The sequence below is a fragment of the Lonchura striata genome, chromosome 2 (genome assembly GCF_050655825.1).
Source record: "Lonchura striata isolate lonStrDom1 chromosome 2, ASM5065582v1, whole genome shotgun sequence".
NCBI classification, from domain to species: Eukaryota; Metazoa; Chordata; class Aves; order Passeriformes; family Estrildidae; genus Lonchura; species Lonchura striata.
Window position 1 is genome coordinate 8,803,248 of NC_140704.1, and position 22,341 is coordinate 8,825,588.

Here is a 22,341-nt window from a genome sequence, read left to right on the forward strand (position 1 = left end):
TACTCATAATGTGTCACCTAATGCATTTTCTCACAGCATGCTAGAGAAATCAGTCAGAAAACCAGATTTCAAAATAACACCATTTTCTTTTTGCAGTATTTTTACCCCAGTATTACTAACAATATTCTGTTCATCTTGTTGTTAGTAATACTGGGATAAAAATACATCATCAGTTCAACTATGAATTTCCATAGCTCAAACACGTTAAAACACTGCCAAAAACCTGACACATTTTGATTTTCTATCTACATTACAGAATTGGTCACAAAAAGTAATTATAATCTCAACTCCATTCACAGTTGCAGAAAGGCTGAACCCTTGCCCAGATAACGAAGTGGCAGTGAGGCAGCCAGTGCAGAAAAGCTGTACCAAATAAACTTCACCATCAGCTTATCTCCTGGTAGCCTCCTTTTTTGTACCTTACACTGAGGCCTCTTTAAACAAAGTACCATCTAATTTATGGAAGCAACCAACTGACATTTAACTACTTCAATGAAACGGAGCACAGATCACATCTCATCACATCTTGATCCAATGTGTGCAACAACCAAACATTCCCTTATTTCCCCTTCAGCTTTCACCAGATACAGAACTGTTACTTATATTCAACAAACCACTGATCACCTATGCTAATATAAAACCAGCAGATTTTTGGATATAATGTCCCCAGATGACTTAAGCAGGAAGCCTTATGAAAACCTGACAAAATATTTTATGTATCTACGAAACCAAATTCACATTAAGCCATTATTCCCCATCTAGCAAGTTTCTCTATCCTGGCCACTGATTCTTGAATTTCTTTTTACTTCAGTCACAGTGAAACATGGTATGGCCTTAAGCTGACAAATACATGGATGTTATTTACCTGTCCTGTACAGCCTTTGATCCTAAATGTCTAAATTCAGACATTTAGGGGGGGGGGAAAAAATTATGTGTTTTCAAGTCAAGATTCTGAAAACCAAAAAAATAACACAACCAAGATTCCCAACCTCTTTTGACTTACCTGCAGTAATTTTCATGCTCTTACAGTCATTGTGAAAGGACAGCAGACATCACTGCAAACAGACGTGACTTCTACAAAGGTATTTTCATTTCACACTAATCTACTGCAGAGTTACAGATGCCAGTCACAAATTCACAAAAGCAGGCCAAACACTCACCAAACTCTAATTTGCTAATACATATACCTGTAAGGTAAGAATATTTTTTTTTCCCTCTGCAGAAGTGCAAGCAAAGAACTTGGTAGTGTAAAGCTGTAATTTGAACATGTTTTCAGAATTTAGTGCAACACTTGTCAATGTTACAAGCCAACAAGTTATACTGAACCTTCTCATCTTCCCTTCCCAGTTGTTCTATAAACTCTTCTCATAGTTAATATTAGATGGGGCTATCCTCTACATTGTAAATTACAAACATATTCTACATTTAGCCATGCACAAGCTGTTTCTGAGACTTTAGTGAAAGCAGCAACCACACAAATGTTCAGGATAGGCACCATCCTTAATGAAAGATTTACATTTAAATACAGTCCTTAACTCTGCACCTTGCATCCTACAGATTATGTTACGGGTTTGTACAACTGTCAGCTAAGTATACTTTTATTTTAATTAGAAGAAGAAAAAAACAATCAAGCTGCTTGCCAAATCAAATTCGAGAATCATCAGGATCTGCTTCTAAACAACAACACTCTAATAAACTTTAGGTGGTGTCATTTTAAAGGACTCCAGTTTAAAAACTGGACTTCATATCTGAATTTAACATGTTAGTTTGTGTCAGAAATACAAACCCAAACAGCTGCCTTTGATGTGACTGATTAAACAACTTTTATCTCTGGTATTACTAATGGAATGAGTAAATGGGTTGTAATATAATCTACAATAATTCAGTTGCATACTAGTAAACATTTCATAGAGATCAGAGCACTAAAGTCTCAGTTCATACTAAATGACTTTATAGACAAATAAATATGAGCTTAAATGCCAAATAAACATCCATTGTCAACAGGGTACCTCAAGACTATTTGGTGAGCCATACACATAGTGGCCTGTGGGTATTGCAGACAGGGGTAGAAGTAAGCATAAAGCACAGTCAAATGCTGTTTGCAACGTTCAAGAATGTTGAATTCTCCAAATCCATTCTACAGAAAAATCAAGGCAAATTTTAAAAACTAATCTTAGATAATTTCATACTGGAAAATACTTCCAAGCCACTTATTTTCCAGTGTTTTGCAATATAGGAACAATTTCTTTCCATAGAAATCTGTTTGAGATAAGTGAAAAAGTTTCTAAACGTAAATACTTCAAAGCTAATTTTGAAAATACTTCCTACATTGTCATCACACACTGTAAAATATATTTTACAATAGTCTACACCTATAGTTGTACCAAAGTTCTACTGGTACAAACAGCAAAGCTGGGAGTACAGATTTTCTGTAAGGAAAAATATAGATATTAGAATTTTCATACCCACCAAAAATAAAAAAAGCAGCATGTTCACTTTTCACTGTATTTATTACTGTGCTTAGTGCTGTGCCTGAAATTTGCACGTACAATGCACTCCAACACAATACATCAGAAACTTAAGCTTAGTTCAGTCCCATTTCGTAGTGCAATGACTAGGAAAAGTCATTGCTATTAATAAAGTGGATCAAATAAAATACTGAGGAGATGGAAGACATACACACTATTATTGTTCAGCAAGCTAGCAACAGTACAGCAAAAAAAAAAAGCAGTTTCAAAATTGTTAATAACAGTACTTTTGCAAAGCTTCAACTTTCACCCTCTCTCCAGAAAAGTAATTTTAGTTATAAAATGTATTTTTGAAAGAGAGGAAGGGAAGAAATCTGCCTTTAAAAGCATAAACTCCTGCATTTCACTATTTTGTGAGGAACCTGCACTCCCATGTTATACTTGCAGGGGTTAAGCTGCAACTGCTAACACAGGCAGGGCTTTGAAGCCACAACAGCCAAAAATCTTTCTACAGTAGCAAGCACAACACAATAAATGTTCTGACCACTGGTCCAGTTCACCTGCCTTCAGCATATGAACAAACTCCTACATTTTTAAGTGGTGTTTTTATTAAAATAAACTGAGAATTTTGGAAGAGCCATCAAGGAAAGGCAAGCAGATGGAGAGGCTAGCTGACACATAACAATAGCTGGTGAAATATTACTCTTATTTTCTGTAATAAACACCAAGATCAAAACATTACGCAAGTTAAATTTCCTTGAAAGGTTCCCAGCAGGAGTTTTCCTTTTTGTTTGTGCAGTACACGATTTCCTCTCACCCACAAAAAACATACCAAGAATGTGCATGTGCCACTAACACTAAGCAGCACTTCCTTAATCACTCATTTCCAACAATTTATGGATGATCAGTGGCAAAAACGAGCAAAAATAATGAAAGCATGCAATGAAAGCTCATTGAGACAAACCGGCTTGGACTTCCTACTCATTTCTGTGTCTCTTTAAGATGGGGGTCTGATACAAATTAGCCACTGGGAAAAAAGTCATCTGGTCATAAAATACAGTACAGGGTCACTTTTATGTAAGTTTGCCAAAAGGGACATAAACCAGGACAATTTCAAACTGTGACACAGGATAGAAGTATATTAAAAAAATCTTTGTTCCTCCTCCATTGTGCTGTCATGTTGCTCAGCTTTATAGACATTCTGAGCACCAGCTCTGGCCTCTTCGCTTCCACCTGGTCTACCTAATTAATTAAGCAAGGAAGTTACCTCAAATTTTTGTACTATTTGTTTTTATTATCATGCACTTCTTTTGATGTTCCAGGAGTTAACCTCTTAATCCACAGACTCTGTGTGTTGTGTTCTGAACATTTTGGGATGTCTGGATAATTTGGATAATTGGTCAGGATGTTGCTGTCGCTCATGTTAAACTTTATGCTATGACTACAAGTTCAAAGATCAGTATTAAGGTAATATACTTCATAAAGCCTTTTAAAAACTACACTTGTGATTATGCAATACCTAGTTTTTCCAGTTTCTCACAGTAGTAAATTGCACTATTTGTATTTTCTTAAAAGGAAATTACTCCAAAACATCCTTCTCTTTGTCAGCTTCAAATAAATACAAATTTCCATTGAAGTTACATCAAGGGAAAGGTCATATTTTAAAGGTCAAGAAAAGATATGGCAATTATCACCTCAAAAATGTTTGCCTCCTTCACACAGCAACACACATGTAATTTTCTATGCAGTCAGTTACCACACATGGGAACATGAGCACTGTGACCTACTCAACTGTAAATAGCACAATTTTTCTTTTTTTTTTGGAGGGAATAATAAACAAGAGTTTAATTCTGGCATTAAGAAACACTTTTGACAACTTTGTTCCATAACTACAATGTGAGCACATCAGTGACAAAGAACTAAAATATCATCTAAACAGAAACATAATTTTATGCATAGTCTCTACAAAAGTATACAAAAACAGAGAAAGATGCAAAACAGTTTTTAATACTGATGCAAGAGATTAAATTGTTATCAGGTACTCTAACAGCTCACTTAACAGCACTGGCTAAGTTGCCAATTATGATTCAAAAGTCTTGAAAAACCCAACCCACATGTGCACACAAAAATGTGTGTGCACACATACATGGCAGATACATATAGACATACATATATGTGTATATATATATATATATGTATATTATACACCTCCAGTACTGGCTGGATTATTATTATTGTCCTGACATCAAAATTGTTCAAGTGCCATTCAATGGAAACCAACAAGAGCAAAGAGCAGCATTTAAGCTCTTTAGCAGGGCACGATCAGCCCCCTCAAGCCCAAAATGCCCTTTCTGAATTGACACAGTGGATTTCATGAAAAACTAGCAGAGAATCAGTCTGAGCTCCAGTGCAGCACTGCATCCATCCATGGCCAGGGACTCATTTCCCTGTTTCTCTCTTCTGCACAGTATGCAAGCCCTTGGTTGTTTCAAACTGCAGTCCTGGGGAAGACAAGTGAGCCTCTAAAAGGAGCCATGTGCCATTTAGAAAATATACCAGCAGCCAGGGAAAATGGCCATAGGAAATTGGAAGTTGCTTCATCGAGTTCATTCTGATTCAGAACAGTTAAGGGAACAATGCTACCACTCAGGAACATGGAATGAAAAGTTATACAAAGCTCACAACAGTAATTTATTAATTATCTCTAATATCAGAGCTTGCAAAAAATATCATATTACAGTCAATACATACAATCAATTTTATAGCACAGTCTGTGATAAAACAGACAGATGGCAAAAATCTTCAGGAGTCAGACCCACACATGACAATGACTAAAATTATTGTTGCTATTTAATCATGAACAAAGACAGCCCTTAAAAAATGAAAAAAATTCAATTTCAGAAATGAACCTCTTTTAATTACACATTTTCAAAACTTTTATGGAAGTCCAACAAGTAATTGATATATTAAGACCTTCAAATAGACATCTTCAGTGCACACACCTATATCCCAAGTGACCTATTTAACCATTATGATGAAGGCAATTCAATGTCAAAATGACCTGCATAAAAGCTTCCACTGGAATAGCCTTTTTATCCAAATTTTTATCTGAGCTGGGTATCTAGAACCAACTGCTTTCCCAACTCCCAACTGAAAGATTAAAGATCCATACCAAACCTCTTTACTGAATGTCTTCACATTTACAGTAGATCATTCTTCTCTTAAATGCTATCACTTTTGCCAAATCTATGAAATGGTTTTTTTTTTTTAAATTGACATCACTAAAATCTGATTTTTCCAGTGAACAGTAATAGCATTTGAACAATGTTCTATCTCTCTGGTCCATTACTTTGATGTGATGAATGACAAAATACGACATTTTTTTTTAATGTACACAAAATAATTTGTTCAAATACCAAAATTCTATAAAGTAATCAAGGTCTCAAAATCTTCTTGAAAAAGAGGTAACAAACATGACAAAAATCTACTGAAAGTAAATCTTGATGGGAAATACTCTTCATTTGCTAGAACTAAAAACCTCACATGTAATCATGAGTTTGATTAATCATGAATTTTCCCAGGTTCTAATCACCCAATTATGTGATGTAATTCTTTAAAACATATCTAGCAATTATTACAAGTAGAATCCTTTATCTACATCAGCATCTGAAAAGAACAGCACATTTAATTTTAACTATTACCTTAGTCCAGAAGTGCCATCTGCTACTTACTCTTCAAGAAAAGCAATCAAATACAAGGTATGTTCATATTACAACATCCAACAATTCCTGAATCTTGACCAGCAGCTTTAAGGCTCACTCCAAACAAGCAAAACAATGCCATCCATTTTGGATAATTTTAAACAGAGCAGTGAGATAGAGCAGACAATACATAAATGCCCGGAGTATTTGTACCAGGAATCATACTTGGCTTCTGGGATGTTCCAAAGACATCCAGAACTCATAGGGAAAAAAAAAAAATAAAATTAAAATAAAAAAAATAAAAATAAAAAAAATCCTAAATGGAATTTCCTCCCCTCCAATAGGTGGGTTTTGGTACTAAAATCTAATCTCATCTGTCCCCACAAAGAAGCAAACTTCAAAGCACCAAAAATCTTTTTCCTGGCACCTGCAGAAGATCATGGTTCTATCTTACCCATCTCATCTCACAAATGCTTTCATGCATAAATGTGCAATGGTGATCTGATTGATCTTGAATGGGACTTTTTGATAGCCACTGCCATAAGAAAGTTACACATCTGTTGGAGCCAAAAGAACTCTACCAGCAGAAGGACCTTACCCAGTATACTAATGGAGAGAATCCTTGTTTTCTTTGGATTGCAGGAAACACAAACCCCATTAAATCAGTTAACATATTATTAAGAAGAAAAGATAAATATTAGCTGTAGCTAGATACTTAAGTGTCAAAAGGAAAATGGAGTGGCCTCCACATGAAAACTGGAAGGACAAAGGGAATTTCTAAAAGCTCTCAGCCCTGTAGATACCTGAAGTGAATGAAGAAGAATGGAAAGTGTTTTCCAGCCAAGATGGACAAGATAAACACAGTAGCCCATCACCAAACTCCCTGGAAGCTGAATGCATCACTCTGGTCACCCAAACTCGTGACTGAAGTGACCTGGCTACTTCTGCAGTTTGAGCAATGCACAGCAATGCTGCAGCAGCATCGAGTCAGCCCAGGTGACACCAGACAACATTTCCACACCACCTGGGCCAGGCCCTGCAGGTGTTTTCTAACACAGCTGCATGGCTGTAATCCACCAGTACCTTCTGTTGTAGAATAAAGTCTCTGTTTCTCCACATTACTCTCTCTGAATTAAAATTTTCCTTCACACAGTAGTTCCTAAGTTGTTTTTCGTTTGTTTTGCTGTCCTCTCTTGCTTCTTAAGTGAGCCCAAAAATCCCAACTTGAATGCAGCACTTCAGTTGAGTTTTCCCCAATCCCACCAAGAACCAAATGGCAACTTCATTGCCTTCATGCCAGTTCCTGTCAATACAAGCAGCAGTGATGTTTTCCTTCCAAACACAATTATCCCCTTGTGGCTTTATGTTACATGCCATGCTTCAGTGACTCATAGTCTTTTGCATCCATCTTTAATTCGTTTTAATTCTCCAGATTTCAAGATCCCTTTCAAAGACCCTTTGCTTTCTGACAATTGTCATCCAAAGGGAGCAGAATTCCCTCAAGTGTAGTATCATTAAAAACAAAAGTGTAATCATTTGGATGATAAAGATTAATGGAAAAGTGCTACAATTGGTCCCCAGACAGTCATTCCAGTTTAATCTATTTTATATTTATGATTTGAAATTAATTTTGATGTGTCTCCCATTATAGTAATTTTTCACTGTATTTCTTTAGTTCACATATAACAATCATTATCATCTTATTGTTCAAAAATTGCTTTGTCAAGTTCCCTGCTTCACTGAAATACTCAGCCCTCTCAACCTGAATATATTCAACTAAGTTTTTGGGATGTCTGTAATCTTTAAAATTCACAAATCAAGCTTGTATTCTCAGAGTCATCTCTTATTTAACCACTCTTCCCATTAGCAAGAAATCTGCCCTTCTTTTCTTTATTGTTTTATTTCTAGTGTATTTCTTGAACCTTTTCTCCTTTTAACATCCCAACAGAATCACCTTCCAAAAAATAAAATCTTGATTGAATAATTTTATTTTTTTAAAAATGTAATTTTCTTTATTTTAGTATACATGGCTTTTAAGGGGTCCTTTTCTCCCCCTGTATACCTGGCCTGTGCCAGAATGTGCAGCTGTATATAACCTTCACATAAGCACACATATGCCAGCATTAAATCCTCCCCAATCTGTAACTTCAGTTTCATCAGAAACAAGGCTGAAAATGAAGTGTACACTGCAATTACTCTTCATTTAATAGTGTTTTCCTACCTTTTTTAAGCCAGCAAATCCTTCTGATTCCAGGAAGAAAAATGCAAAGGGCATCAACACAAATAAACACAGATTTGAAAAAAGAGAGGCAAGATTCCACAAACCTGCAACAAACAAGAAGTTCACATTATAAGTCTCACAGTTAAATATATTACATTTTCCTCCCTTGCATATAACAATATGTATATGTTGCATATGTACAAGTGCCAGAGGGCTATGGATATAGCTATTTACAGGTCACTGTTGAAAAATACCCATTTCTCTGCATAATGATCTTCAAACAAAACCTGGATACAACTTACCTCTCAATAGCAAATGTCTGAAATCTTGGGAGACAGACTGCAAGCTCAGGTGTACCACCTCCACAGTCTCATTGAAGGTTCATTAGAGAACCACTGCAGAAGTTCTCAGGACAAAAGTATTTTACTACTCTCGGTGAATCTCACAAAATCCAGTTCTGTATACTCCCTTTCTCCCATATTTTTCCAAGCAAACCATGGATTTCAACATGAGCAGTACACAACTTCCATCACACCTCCACATCAGAAGAAGACATCATGGTAACAGCAGCCTTCCACAATGGGATGGCTGGCTCAGTAGGCAAAAGAAGAGCAGCAGATCTTTTCCTCTCAACTTTGTAAGACTTACAACATCATCTCCCATGAACCCTCTCATAGCTTAATTAATGAGGGATGGGCAAGGTAAGCGGACTCTGAGGTGGACTGAACAGTGGCTGAGCTTCTGGGCTCCCAGGGCTGTGTGAGCAGTGGTATGGACACCCTAGGGGCTGATGGTGGGACACCTTCATTAGGGACCTGGGTGGTGAGAAAGGGCACATCCCCAGAAAATCTGCTCAAGAGACAAAATGGGGAGCAGCAGTGTCCTGCAATTCTGGTGAACCTCAACAGGCAAATGGACAGAGAGCAGAGAAGAGAGGACTGAGGGAGATTTTATCCATGCATATAAATATCTGATGAGGGAGGAACAAAGGAAAGCAGGGTCAGATCTTCACAGTGGTATCCCACTGAACTGAGAAGAGGCAATCAGCATAAACTGAAAAACTGGAAAATCTACTTACTCATAAAAGGAAGGAAAAACAAACAAAAATCCCAAACATTTTCTATTGCCACAGTACTCAAGCAGTGCAATAGGCTACCCACGGGTTTTGTAATCTCCATCCTTCAATATACTCAAACTTAAAAGTGGAGTGCCTTGAGCAGCCTTCTCTGACTGACCCTGCCTGGAACAGGTTATTTCCAGAGGTCTTTCCAACCTCAACCATTCTGTGATCCATGTGAAAAATCAACAACTGACTACAACAAGGACATCTGTAAGACACATGTGACATCTGCAGGAAGAGAAAGGGTTTAGAAAACAAGCTGAAGTGATAGCTAATCTCTATTAAAGTATCTGCACTATTAAGATTTTCAGAGATGAACACTTTCTGAACAGCCAGTTTCTGGTGCCTAAACATGAATCCATCATCAATCATCCTATCACAAGTTGTGCAGGATGCAGTGTTTCTTCTTTATAAAAGAAGAAGCTTATCTGCAATTTAATAGCTAACAGGTCTAACCACTCTCACATGTTCTGCTTCCTAAAAAAAAAAAAAAAAAAAGCCTGTACAGAAAAACAGATTTCATTCCCCACCTTCCCCAAACCACACACATTTCCACAATTCTGCAGGACTATGTTCTATAACCTGAATAGCATTCATAAAAGAATATTGCCCCATGACAAAAAAATTTGAACTAACAGTCTTATTTATTTCCTTCTTCCCATGTACAGGCTTGTTCCTTTTTCTCTTTGAAACGGGCCATTTTGTAAATAATATGGAAGGAAAATTATATTTACTGGATGTCCAAGGTATTCATCATCAAGAGAAACTTCTGAATTAGATCCAAATGTAAAAAAGTTAGCAGTGATTTTTGCCTACCCCCTCTCAAAAAATGCTTCTATCATATACTTTATTTTTCCTTAAATGACAGCATTCAAATTTGAAGGAGAAATAAAAGCTAGAGGGGAGAAGGGGGACAGGAGCCAAGTGAACTTCAGCAATTGATAGCAGCAGGACACCAGCAACCAAACTCAGCCAAACAGGCTACAGAAAACAAACCAAGAAAATTCCAAAAGATGCGTGAAATATAACACTCATTTGCTAAAGAAAACAGAGTGCCTAAAGGTAGCTAAACTCCAGTTAACAAAGAGAGGGATTTTTCCTTTTGAATTTGCTTTGCCAGGAAGCTCCTGTTACCATTCGAGAAACATTCAGGCATAGCAACATCAGCAGGAATGTCATTAACAGCCCTTACAAGGGGGCATTAACTCCAGCAGTCTGCACTTTTTTTTCTTTCCCCCCTAAAAAAGACACCAGAGGAAGAGTAAAAGCACATCTTGATGGGGGTAGGAGCCTTATTTCAGCAGTTTTCTCTAACTGAAGACAGAGTGCATTCAGTTACCTCATGGACAGCTGAATACCTGCTTGTCCTAATTTCAGCAGCTCTATTACATGAGTATCTTACAACAAAAAACAGTGCTTAGGAGCTCCAGAGAACACTGAGCATTTTAAGGGAGGGGAGACTGGTGCACATGCAGGGTGATTTTTAAGAAGTTAAAATCCAGAAATTTACGTATTAGTAGCTTGCAGGAAACATGTTTACAGAATATGAAATTACAGAACTACAATAGGCACATAAAGTTAGGAAAGACAAGGGCAGTGCTGTTCTGCTGCTGACAGACACATGCACTTTCCTCAAAGTAAGGATCGTCTCTATTTCTTAATTTGTTAGCTCAGAAATCAAAATAGACACATAAAAATAATTATTTTCTACTATACTGACTGCATCATAAAATTGCATAAGACACTTGCATCAACATATAGAAAATCTTTAAGCATTCAATTAGAATTTTTTTCATTTGCATTTGTAGTGACCTGTCTCCCATAAAACAAGTTAGTAAAACATAAGAATTAAAAATTTCTCAGTCTTTGGCAAACAGATTAGACCCTAAGCAATTTTCCATTTTTCTTATTCATGGCAGTTTCATTACATTTTACCCCCACCTGGTGGTTGTAGCCAAAATCAGCACAAGGGAACACCGCTGTCAGAACTAGTTCTGGATTAGTTCAGCACATATTAATTAGCTAAGTGTGTTTATACTGGATCCAGGTTTGACCTTTCTGCCTAGCTTCAAAACTTTCAGGCATGTATTTTCTGATGCTTTACTTGCCAGATGTAATGCAACAATCTACAGAATAAAACCCCTCAGTGTCAGGTACATCAGACGACGGCCGTAAACCATAAATCTAGAAAAAAACCAAGTGTTTTAAAGCAACACAAGTGCTGCGATGTGACCACATTCTCAAAGCAGTACCCGAGCCGTACTGAAGGCTGCGAACGGGGTTGTTGTGAGCGCTGGGAGCTCCCAAAGCCGCGCGGGCTCGCCGCGGGATTCCCCGGGCGCGGCGATCCCGGCGACGGCCACGCGGGGGCGGCCGAGCCCAGGGAACGGCGCGGGCCGAGCTCGGCGGCCGGGCACAGCCCGAACGCCAAAGCGTCCATCGCCCTCCCGTCACCGCTGCTGCCGGGCTCGCGGAATAGAAATTAGAGAAATTGTGTATATATATATATAAATTGTATCCATAAAGTGGTATTTTCAAACATCATCGCGCTAAAAGATGGACATCGGCAAATTCAAAGGCTTTTCTACTCAACAGCAACTATTCCAGCAGTAAGACCCAATTATTTGGGTCTTACTAACCCAAATTTTCTGGAGCAACGAGTGACAGTAAAAATTTCTGAAATGGTTATTATGTAATTTTTCAGTGTCTGATGTATTTTATTGCCCTTTTTCCAAAGATTATTCAGACACAGAAGGATTATCTTTCAATATTTTTTTTCTCATGTTTGGGAAAAAAGAATGTAAATGTCTGAGCAGCTGAATCTATGTAAAAACATTTCTTTAGCTTGGGCTTTTTCCTCCCATGTAGGAGACATACCAAATTAGCAATTCCCCATGACATGTCACAAAATACATCATAAAATAACTCAACTAGAAAGAGCCTGTAAAGTCACCTAGCCTGACCTGCTCTAAAGAGCCAAACTGCAGGTGCCATCAGGCTGTCCCAGGCTTTGGTCACCTGAGTTTTGGAAAACTTTCAAGATCTCCCAGTGCCTTTTTCATTGTTCAACCATCCCTGCCGTGAAGAATTATTCCATTATGTCCCACAAACACCACTTCTCACCTCTCACTTCACAAAAAAAACAAACAAAACAAAAACTCAAAAAATCCTTGCAAGTCAGGGATCTGGAAATTCATTAATTTCCTATGTGTAAATATTATCAGACATTTAGCAAAAAGTATGCACTTTTCAGAGAAAAATCCTCCAAAGCCAAATTGCTCTCTCTTCACAAGACTAAAGACAACACCACAGTTAACCTGTAAATTATTTATACTAGATTAAATAGTTTTATAGTAAACATACTTTCTGCAGACAAACCTAGAAAAGAATGTCCTGTTTTCACCAGTTATTTTATTGCACATCTTTGTCACAATACTTATATTCCACAATATTCCTTGTTTGCACATAAATCATCAACAGCTGAATTTAACTATTTGGTCTAAGCTGCCCACAGTCAACAAGTTTCTTCAAACATGTTTTTGAGAATAAATTTATAGGTATCATCATAAAGAGAAAGGTGTATGAATCTTGCATTAACATAAAGAAGTGTGAACAGCATGTTTCAAGTTAGCTTCTAGTAGCTCTTATTTACATTAATAGTCAAAGCAGTGAATTTAGTTTAATCCCATCAAGCCTGCAATTCTTTAAAAACAGAACAGTTAAAACAGACTTCTGTGATACATCACAGCAGCAAAACCAACTAGTCAACAGCACATTAACGCTTAGCAAATTGTTATGAACAATATTAACAAATATTAAATGAAAATGAGTTATCAGTTTGAAAATAAGAACATATCTGTGCACATATAATGAAGACATTCATTTTAATTACATTATGCTGAGTACTAACCATGAATTAGTGAGCCATTTAACCACTGAATATAGTAGTTTTGTGGAAAAGAAAGCAGGATCTCATTGCTGATTATTGAGAAAGGTAGAAGCAGGACTGCACCAGCTGAAACTGCTAGAGTGAAGGTGCTCAAGAACAGCCTGAAATTTAAAGAAATGCACCACTGTTACCACCAACATGCTCTGAACAGCAGGGGAAAAATAAATTAAACTACCTGGTAATCAGTGTCTAAAGGCAATACATTCTTACACTGTAGGTAAGCAGGAGAAACTGGGATTTTGAAAACATTTGACTTTGAAAAAGCAAATTTAAAATAGTTTACAGAACCAAATATAAATAATTTGTTTTTACCAACTACCATGATTAATCTCTGGGCACATGCAGGCATTCAATTCCAGTGTAATGCAAAGGTTAAACTACTGGAGTTCATTAAATATCTTTTCACAAGTCTCCTCTGTCAGTTTTAATTTCCCACACAGACATGTACACAATAAATAAATATTCCACTTCTACATTCTTAGTACATTTTTTTAAAGCAGAGCAACGTTCTAACACCTAAAGAGTGAGTGCAATTATACATAAATATTTGAACAGCAAAGTAAAAAAATTATTTTCTTTTTTTTTTCACAAAGGAGTTATTCAAGTTCTCATCTCATAGCTGTAAAGTCAATATACAGAAATTGTCAGAAATGTTTCAAATATTTAAGCTTATTCTTTGTAGATCGCAAATACAACTTACACCAAATGCCATCTTGTGGCATTAAAAAGAACTGTGTCCTTAAAAAAAATAAGATCAATAAAATTTCTTACAGAATTAATGTAATACTATAATAAAACTATAAATAATTCTCAATGCAAAATTGCATGACAAAATAAATAGAACATCCCTACAACAGCAGCATCTATAAGCTGCTTGCAGAAATCTTTTCCTCAATAGTCTACAAATCCATTTTTCATTCATACAATACTTAGAAAAGAAAGCATGAGTAAGTAATTTTACCTTTAAAAATATTCTTATATTGTTGTCTTTGGCTTCTGAGATTTTTTTCTTTTATTTAAGGATGTTTAAGTATTCTAAGCCAGAACTGGGAAACCTAATAAACTACAGCAAAGTGCTGCAGCCCTTTGGCTTTTTTTTCTCATCCCTCCACACCTCAAGTCCTGACAATTATGCCATGAGAAATCTATTTACATACGTTTGAGAGTTATTGCTTTTAGGAAAATAACATGCACATTTGAAGAAGCTTAGTCTGAAAGGAAAAAAACATTTTCTATTTACAACAACACTTTCTTCCAAGGGGATGACAGCACCACCAGGGAAGAGCCAAGAACAATAACACAGAAGGAGCCAATTCACATGGCCCAGCCAATGATGTAATTGAGAGGGCAGCAACAGCCACAGCAGTTCTGCACATCCTGAGGAACACTCAAATAAGAGATATTAATATCTAACTACACAGCAAGAGGATAAGGAGAGAGCTGCTGGCAGACCAGTAGGTCTCTCAAGTGCTTGTCTTCCACTTGTCACCTTCCTGCAGCTTTTTTACACTGGTCAAAGATATTTTCTTCAGAGAGAGAACTTTCTTCACAGGATCCACTGCCCCCCTTCCATCAACTGCTATGGCAGCTTACAACACCTCCCATCCAAACACCCAGAGACCCAAATGCAGGTCTTGCACTCAAGTTCCACCTCTTGCATCAGGTCCTCATTCAATGTTCTGGCCAACTTCATACCTACCAGCACAACTACAGGTGAAAAAAGGCCTAGACCAAACTGTCACAACACTTTTCATAACTCAAGGTGCCACTACATCAAATCTTTTTCCCTGAACCTCCAGCAATCTATTTAAGACATATTTAAATATTTTAAATAAATTATTATTTATTTGGAAGCACAGAAGATTCCTATCATAACAATACATTCAGGAAAAGAAGCTCTGCCAAGAAGAGCTATACATACGATATTCTGTTAACGATGGCATCTTCATCCTCTTGTTCATCTGAAAATTAAATTACATCCAGTTATATTCAATACTCACTTGTCTTCAGGGTAAGGTGAATATAGGTAGGAATAATTTTAATTTACAATTAAAATTCAGATGTACTGATACAATTCATGAGCATCAATATTTTAAGAAGGCTCATTCCAAAAATGAATACTCTCACCCTGTTTTTTGGCTAGTCAAACTCTTTTCAATCAGTGTAACAAACTTATTTCACTTTACTTAAATATGCAGATCAAAACCTCTTGGAGACCTCTTACAGAGGGTTCTGTGGCAAACATGCTTTCAGACTACTACAGCCACAGCTACTGCTAGAAACTGCCCCTTTGGGCATCCCTGGAACCACAGACAGCAGACAAGCTACAGGAAAGGCTGAGAGTCCATACCAACTACTGCTAGAAATCATCTGCAATCTTTTAAAAACAAGAAAGCTTACTCAGAACAACAGTGATGACTACTCAGTTGCTTCCCTTTACTTACCCCTCTTCCCAGCTCCAAGGGATTTGGGAGAGGGGAGGAAGTAGAGGTGGTTATAGTCTTGTTATTTGTTTTGCATTTAAGATACCATGACTTCCTTCTGATACTTAAAATTTTAGACCATTTTTATTCACTTGCTTCTCACTTAATATTTCACTAAAACAATAATTTTCAAACAATATCAACACTTAACTCAGATGAATCACTAACATATCCTTCATTTACTCCTGACACACTTCTTTATGTATATCAGTACACAAATGTAGGCATTTCTAAATTTGAAATAAATGTAGGCCTTTTGAAATAAAAATTTCTGAATTTGAAATAATTTTACACTCAGCGCTCTAAAGTTTCTCCTATTTTCCATTGGAGATAGGACACTTGACTTTATTTATTCTTAAATTTTAAAATACATTTAAGTTCTTGAGAGGCATGCACACAGTTGAAATAAACACATAGCAAATAACCTCATGCTGTTTTGAAATTCTTCTGTGAAAGAACCTGGAGTTGTTGGATTTTTGATGGATATCTCATGGTGTTTTGAAAGACTAAGTAAAGGTCTCTTATGAATCATTTTGGCTAAAAAGCTTCTTGGAAAAGCAGCAAACAATTTGTCCTGAAAGAGTTGCAGCTGTGGTAACTCTTAAAACATTTCTCATCAGAAGATTATAGCAGGCTACAAAGTCTGCCTAAATGCATGCTCACAAAGATTTCATAAAGTCTGGACAGCTGCAGAGCAGTTCCTCTTCCCAGCTTAGGATAACTGCCAACAAATGCTAATAAAAGTGTCTTTGCATCCAACAGTGTTTGCCAAACCAGTTTCTCTTTCCTGTTCTTCTCCATCCTCAAATGGTAGCAGCTTTGTAATGTCCAAAATACAGATCAGGATCAGAAGATGGTATCTACCTTACTTCCTGTGTTTACAGAAATGTACCTTTTTTTTCAAGCACTTAAATTCCACGAAAAGTTTACTTTTTAAAACACTAATCCATCCATGACAGCAATTCTATCAATTCCAATAAAGTTCAAAGCACCAAGATCACAATACACAAGAATATTTCTAAAGCCTATAATCAAGAACCAAGGTCCCAGATAAGCTGTCAAAAGTCAAAGATTCTGTGATTTTATACTGATTTTTATGTTGTCTTTAGAAAAATATTGAAGGAAATTACAGGGCTTCCTACAGACAAGTTTTAGAATGGAAACTAGACAGTGTTTCCAAAGGGCAAAAAAACAGAGTATTAGCTCAAGGTATTTTCTAAACTTCAGTGGTGAATTCATAAACAGGTTAAGATAATTGAAATAACAACTGTACCTGATCAGAGCAGGACTCTTTTAAGAAATAATACTACTTCCCTTCTGTAGCACTGGCAACCTTCCACTTTACTAGCAAAAGCTCAGAATCTGATTTTGCTGCTAAAACACAGCTGAAGATACTTATCTTGGAAAAGCTGATGTGAAAGGAGAACAACAGGATCTCAGAACAAGGAAGGCAGAAGCATCTACTTTGACATTAACCTCTTTCTTCCATCTCAAAACAATTAACATTTATGCTGCCATACACAGGTCAATCCAGGCTGCCATAGACCAGGAGCCTAACAAACAGCTCTGGTTTCTCCACTTTTCTTGTGGTGATGGAGAGGAAAAGAATCATCTATTTCTTTGAAAAACAAATTTTTTGACATATTAAAAATTCTATGCTTACCTGCTTTCCTTTTGTATCTTGTGATTATAAAGTAGGAAACAATGTAGAGAACAGCAAACAGGAGAAAACAGATCTGGAAAACAAAACTGTAATTATTAGGTCATGAAGAAATGCCTGGATTATAATAAGCAGTAAATCTAGTCTAAACAATTTAAAATTGAATTCAGATCACATGAGCATATTTTATGTAAATTTCACTACTGTTATGCTTTAAATCTTATTAACAGAAAGTTAAACCCATTAAAAAGAGCTTGATTAGAGTAACAGGTAATGCATCAATGATATGGTCAGCAAGTTTTACTCTAAAATTAAGAGAAAATACTTATTCACAGTGTAATTTTTTTGTTTGAGGAAGGAGTAAGTAGAGTGAAGTGGGGTAGGCTGTTTTTTGAAATTTGAATCCACTTGATTTGTAAAAGTTATCAGGCTTTGTATCCCCTTCAAACATACCCAAGGGTAATTGTATTTTATATAAGGGGCTCTTGAGGGTTTCTTTTGGGCTATGCTGTCAGCACATGTGGAAAGAAACAAACATGTTTACTATTATATTGCATCCTGTCTTGAATCAGACAAATTCCAGGCGACAACACACACGGAAAGACTCATGCCTACAGTGGATGTCCAAGCATGAGCTCATCAAACACAATGTTTCCTTCACAGTCAGAAGCCAAGGGCACAACTTGCCTTCTCATAAGTTTGGTGGTTTATTTAAGTCAGATGCACTTTGAGCCCACAGTACTTTGGACCAAGTTGTTAATAAGATTTATCATTACAGTTACAATACAGTAAGACCAAAACACCTAAAAATGCTGGAAATACTTTAGGAAAGGAATCGAACTGCAGTAAAGTTTTAACCCTCCAAGCCTTTGTGGGATTAAAAAAAAAAAAAAAAAAAAAAAAAGCCCACACATTTTATTTGCACCTGAATGAGGCACCAGTGGCTCAGCACTGCTTCCTTAACCCTGGATGCCTGTACCTATTAAAAACATGACTCAGTCAGAAATACAACAAGAAGCAATCATGCCATTCTGTTTTGGCAATTTACTTCACTGGACAATAGCTGACCTGTTTCTTTAAGCTATCATTTGTATTGTTGCCTTTAAGACTCAGTCTTAAAAAAAAAAAAAATCAAGAGCTGAAAGGCTACCCTAAGAGAAAGGGAAATGTGAATGTGAAGGTAGTGATCATAACCCTGATAAATCTGCATCTAAATAACAATACTGCGTCCAAAACAGCAAATCACAGTGGAGAATAATGTATTATTCATGACAGATAGACTTTGTAAGAAATACCAATAAATATAAACTGAAAAGGTTATTTTTCTGGTGTAGTCAGACATTCCAGATTTGAAAAAAACAAGTATAATCAAGAGCCTAAGTATGGTATTTGGGTGACTTCCAGGTGCCTCCCAGAAGTACAGCAGTGCTGTCTGAAAGTGGCAACCCAGCTCATTTTCTGTGCAGGAAACACAGGGCAGCAACACCCAAAATACAGGCACTGAAATTGAGATTTCATAACCAGATCTCTGAATTCCAATCTTTAATCTGAATAGAGCTTACCACTCCAACTTTCCTAAGGATGCCTCAAAGAAGAAGAGGTTTTGATAAAGAATTCTGTCCTTTAAATAAGTAATTTTAAAGAATATTAAGATTTAATTTTTTTTAAATTGGTATATTTTTGAAACAGGAAGAACAAAACAAACTGAGAATGGCCTTGGTTTTTCAGAGTACTCTGACACAGCTTGTCCTGTCAGTATTGGAAAACACATTACCAGTGCTGAAAGAGAATCCTTCTCTAAGCTTCCAGTTCCTCTGAAAACTAGACCAAGGCTACAGCTAGAGACATCTAATTTTAGGCACCCACTTTTGAAAACCAGGTATCACATATACAGGGTAAGTGAATTCTTTAAAAATCTGTCAGATGCAAATAACACGGTGTAACCTGTGTAAAATAAAAATATAGTTAAGCTCATTTTTTAGTTTTATTGAAAACAAGAATAAAAATTGCTGCAGTCTTGTTTACACCTTCAAATAGAACAGCTGACCTTTATTCTCTCTGTGATAGCAAGGTTACAATGAAAATGTGGGTCTGTACTTACAAGGTACCACTGAGATAACTGAGGTATTTTGAGGGCAGAGCAGACGAAAGCTGCCCAGTAACACAAACTGTCAAATGCTGGATTTCTGGTTTTAGATAACAGCTACTCTGCAACCCAGCAATAAGGGGTAACTACATCCTGGTGCAACTCTCCCTTCTGTCAGATTTGAGAACTTTGTAAATGTTTGATAAAGCTGTTTATTACTGAAAATTCAGGAAATTTTGAAATTATTGGCAAGAAAATAAATTTTATTAAGTGAAAGCTTTATGATCTTAAAAAACAACTCAGATTAAAAGTCCTTCATTACTGACCAAAACAAGTTAAACAGCAAACTCAGAAACATTACTGCAGTCTCAGTTTACACTCAGTGAAACCTCTGATCCTGAACTGTTTCTAACCATGCGTTCTGAATAGCCTTCTAAAGGAAACAGCTCAAATCAGCATCCCAACTATTTTTAGAGTAGAACTAAGTTAAGCTGGGGAAAAGGAATGTGGTGCCTATGATAGCTGAAGAATAGGCTCCACTGTCCTGTCAGCAATGCAACCCTGGGCTCCTATTCCTCATACTGCTGCTTGTTTCAGGATATTTTTATATTAGGAAAAAAAAAAGAAAACATCCATCCTTGTTTGTATTTGCTGCAATTTCAGTTCATGTTTCTCAATTATGAGTGGCTGGGCTTGTATGCAGCACTCCAGGTAGGATTTTACAGCTGTAGGTAACAGCACTAAGTCCTTCTTGCTGCACTGAAAATGCTTCTCCACACTCACCTTGATACCTCGGGTTTTGGCTTTTTATTTTTTCTCTTTTCCAATTTTGTGCTGCTTTGGTGTGTGGGTCTGGGTTTCATATTAGGGGATAGTAAGGTGTGGGTCTGGGTTTCATATTTAGGGATAGTAAACTCTCTTCACAGAGAAGGTAGACACAACAATTCCTTCTCTAGCCAAGGGACCCAAGGACAGCCAATCTGGATCTCAGGCCCAAGAGTACAAACAATGTGGACTGAAGAGAGAAAAACAAGAAGGATGGGACTTCATGGCCTGGGGCTGTAAATGAACAATTAGCTCCAATATGTTAACAGACTAAAACTTATAAAAATGTGAGATCTTGTGACCAAGCCCTCTTTTGCTTCAATCTTGGAGCCATCTGGGCAGAGCCACAGCTGTGGCTCTGGTACTGCGAGGGTGTGGCCTTTGAAGGCTCTTCAGTAAATATTCTCTTTATTCCCCTTAACTCTGTCTAGCCTCTGTTCCAGCTGCTTAAGGCATCAACCTGAGAACCACGCTGGTAACTCAGCATTAACCTCTGGATCCATCAGCACTGTCCTCTCCAATTGCTTACAGCAGAGCAGCTCTTAATTTTCAGTAGAAACTTGGTTTTAGGGTTCAAGTTTGTCACCATGTATTTTCTTTTTTTTTTTTAACCACACCTTAATGTCACACTACAGACAATCACCTAGCAATTCCATTTCTAATCACTTACTAAAAAGCACAGGTACTCATACTGAAATAAAGCACTACTCACAAAAGAACACCATACACAAAACTACATTGCTACCTCCAGTAAAAACAAAAATTTAGAATTTTTTGTTAATTCCATATTTCCATCAGAAACTAGTGTGTGTGTCAGTATTGGAGGCAGTGCTGGAATACAATGTTAAATCCAAATTATATTGCAAGTTGTTTCCAACCAAAAAGCAGTGATTAATGTCATCACCCATCTCTACAATAACAGCTGACAAAAGGATGCTGCAAATACAGCAAACCAAGGACAAGCTGTATTCCTCAGACCCCAAATTTCTCTGCAAGGAGTTTTTCACTGGAGCTCAAATCAAGTTTTTCCAGGTTTCACTTGGGGAGACAGTCAAGACACTGTGCAGATAATGTACCAAACTGTGAAGAATAAGGATTTCTGACATCCCCCACTTTACAAGAAATATAATACCTTTCAATCTTAGAGTTTATTTCCTAAAATTCATTCTAAATTTGAGGAAAAAAGTAGTTGTGGACCTGTTGCCATAATTAGACTGGGAAGCTACTTTAAACACAACTAGGGTACATTCTGACCTTACAGGGGAAATAACACTGTCCATGTTTGACCAGGTAGGTCAAAATATAAAGGAAATTGCAAGGAGCCCAAGACTTGTCTATGGTTATAGCCAAAAAGCTCTATTTTGGCAATTCTTAATAATTTGTAATGTCTTTGTGTGTATGTCCTCTCCACATCACTCAGTAATTGAAAACAAGACACGTGGATTCTGTGCCACATCCTGGGGCTCCTTTTTAACAGATGGCATGTTAAGAAATCTTCAAAATTCAAGCATGTAATTTATTTACATCTCTTCCCACATACTAAATACAACTTCTGGTAGGACAAGCAAAAAGAAACCTGTCTTCCCCTGAAGCCCTTAATCTTTATTCAGGAAAGGAAGTGCCTTCTGCTCCTGCTTTGATTACACACCAGACACGCCAGGAGAGGCTGCTTCTGGAGACATACTGCACTACATTCTTATGTCTCTTGTAACCAACTCCTTCACAGTATCATACCCTTGCATCTCTCATCCAAAGTCATCCAAGTATGATCCACATCATACTTTTGGATCTGTACTACACGTCTCCCAGCTCCTGTGAGAATGGAGCT

The 22,341-nt window shown here is 36.9% G+C and overlaps 1 protein-coding gene across 5 annotated transcripts in view; it reads right to left on the reverse strand.

The window, feature by feature from the left end:
- Positions 1-22,341, reverse strand: part of LMBR1 (limb development membrane protein 1) — a 69,502-nt gene that overhangs the window by 36,524 nt on the left and 10,637 nt on the right. For 2 of the 5 annotated variants that reach the window (XM_085563586.1, XM_021526555.3), the window contains exons 2-4: positions 17,606-17,678; positions 15,381-15,420; positions 8,391-8,494 (exon numbers count right to left, since the gene is read on the reverse strand). In XM_085563586.1, the coding sequence (XP_085419712.1) occupies positions 8,391-8,494; positions 15,381-15,420; positions 17,606-17,678 (217 nt within the window). Of the gene's footprint in view, positions 1-8,390; positions 8,495-13,420; positions 13,561-15,380; positions 15,421-17,605; positions 17,692-22,341 lie in introns of those variants that run through there. The other 3 variants (XM_021526554.3, XM_085563597.1, XM_085563602.1) reach the window with 3 other exon arrangements.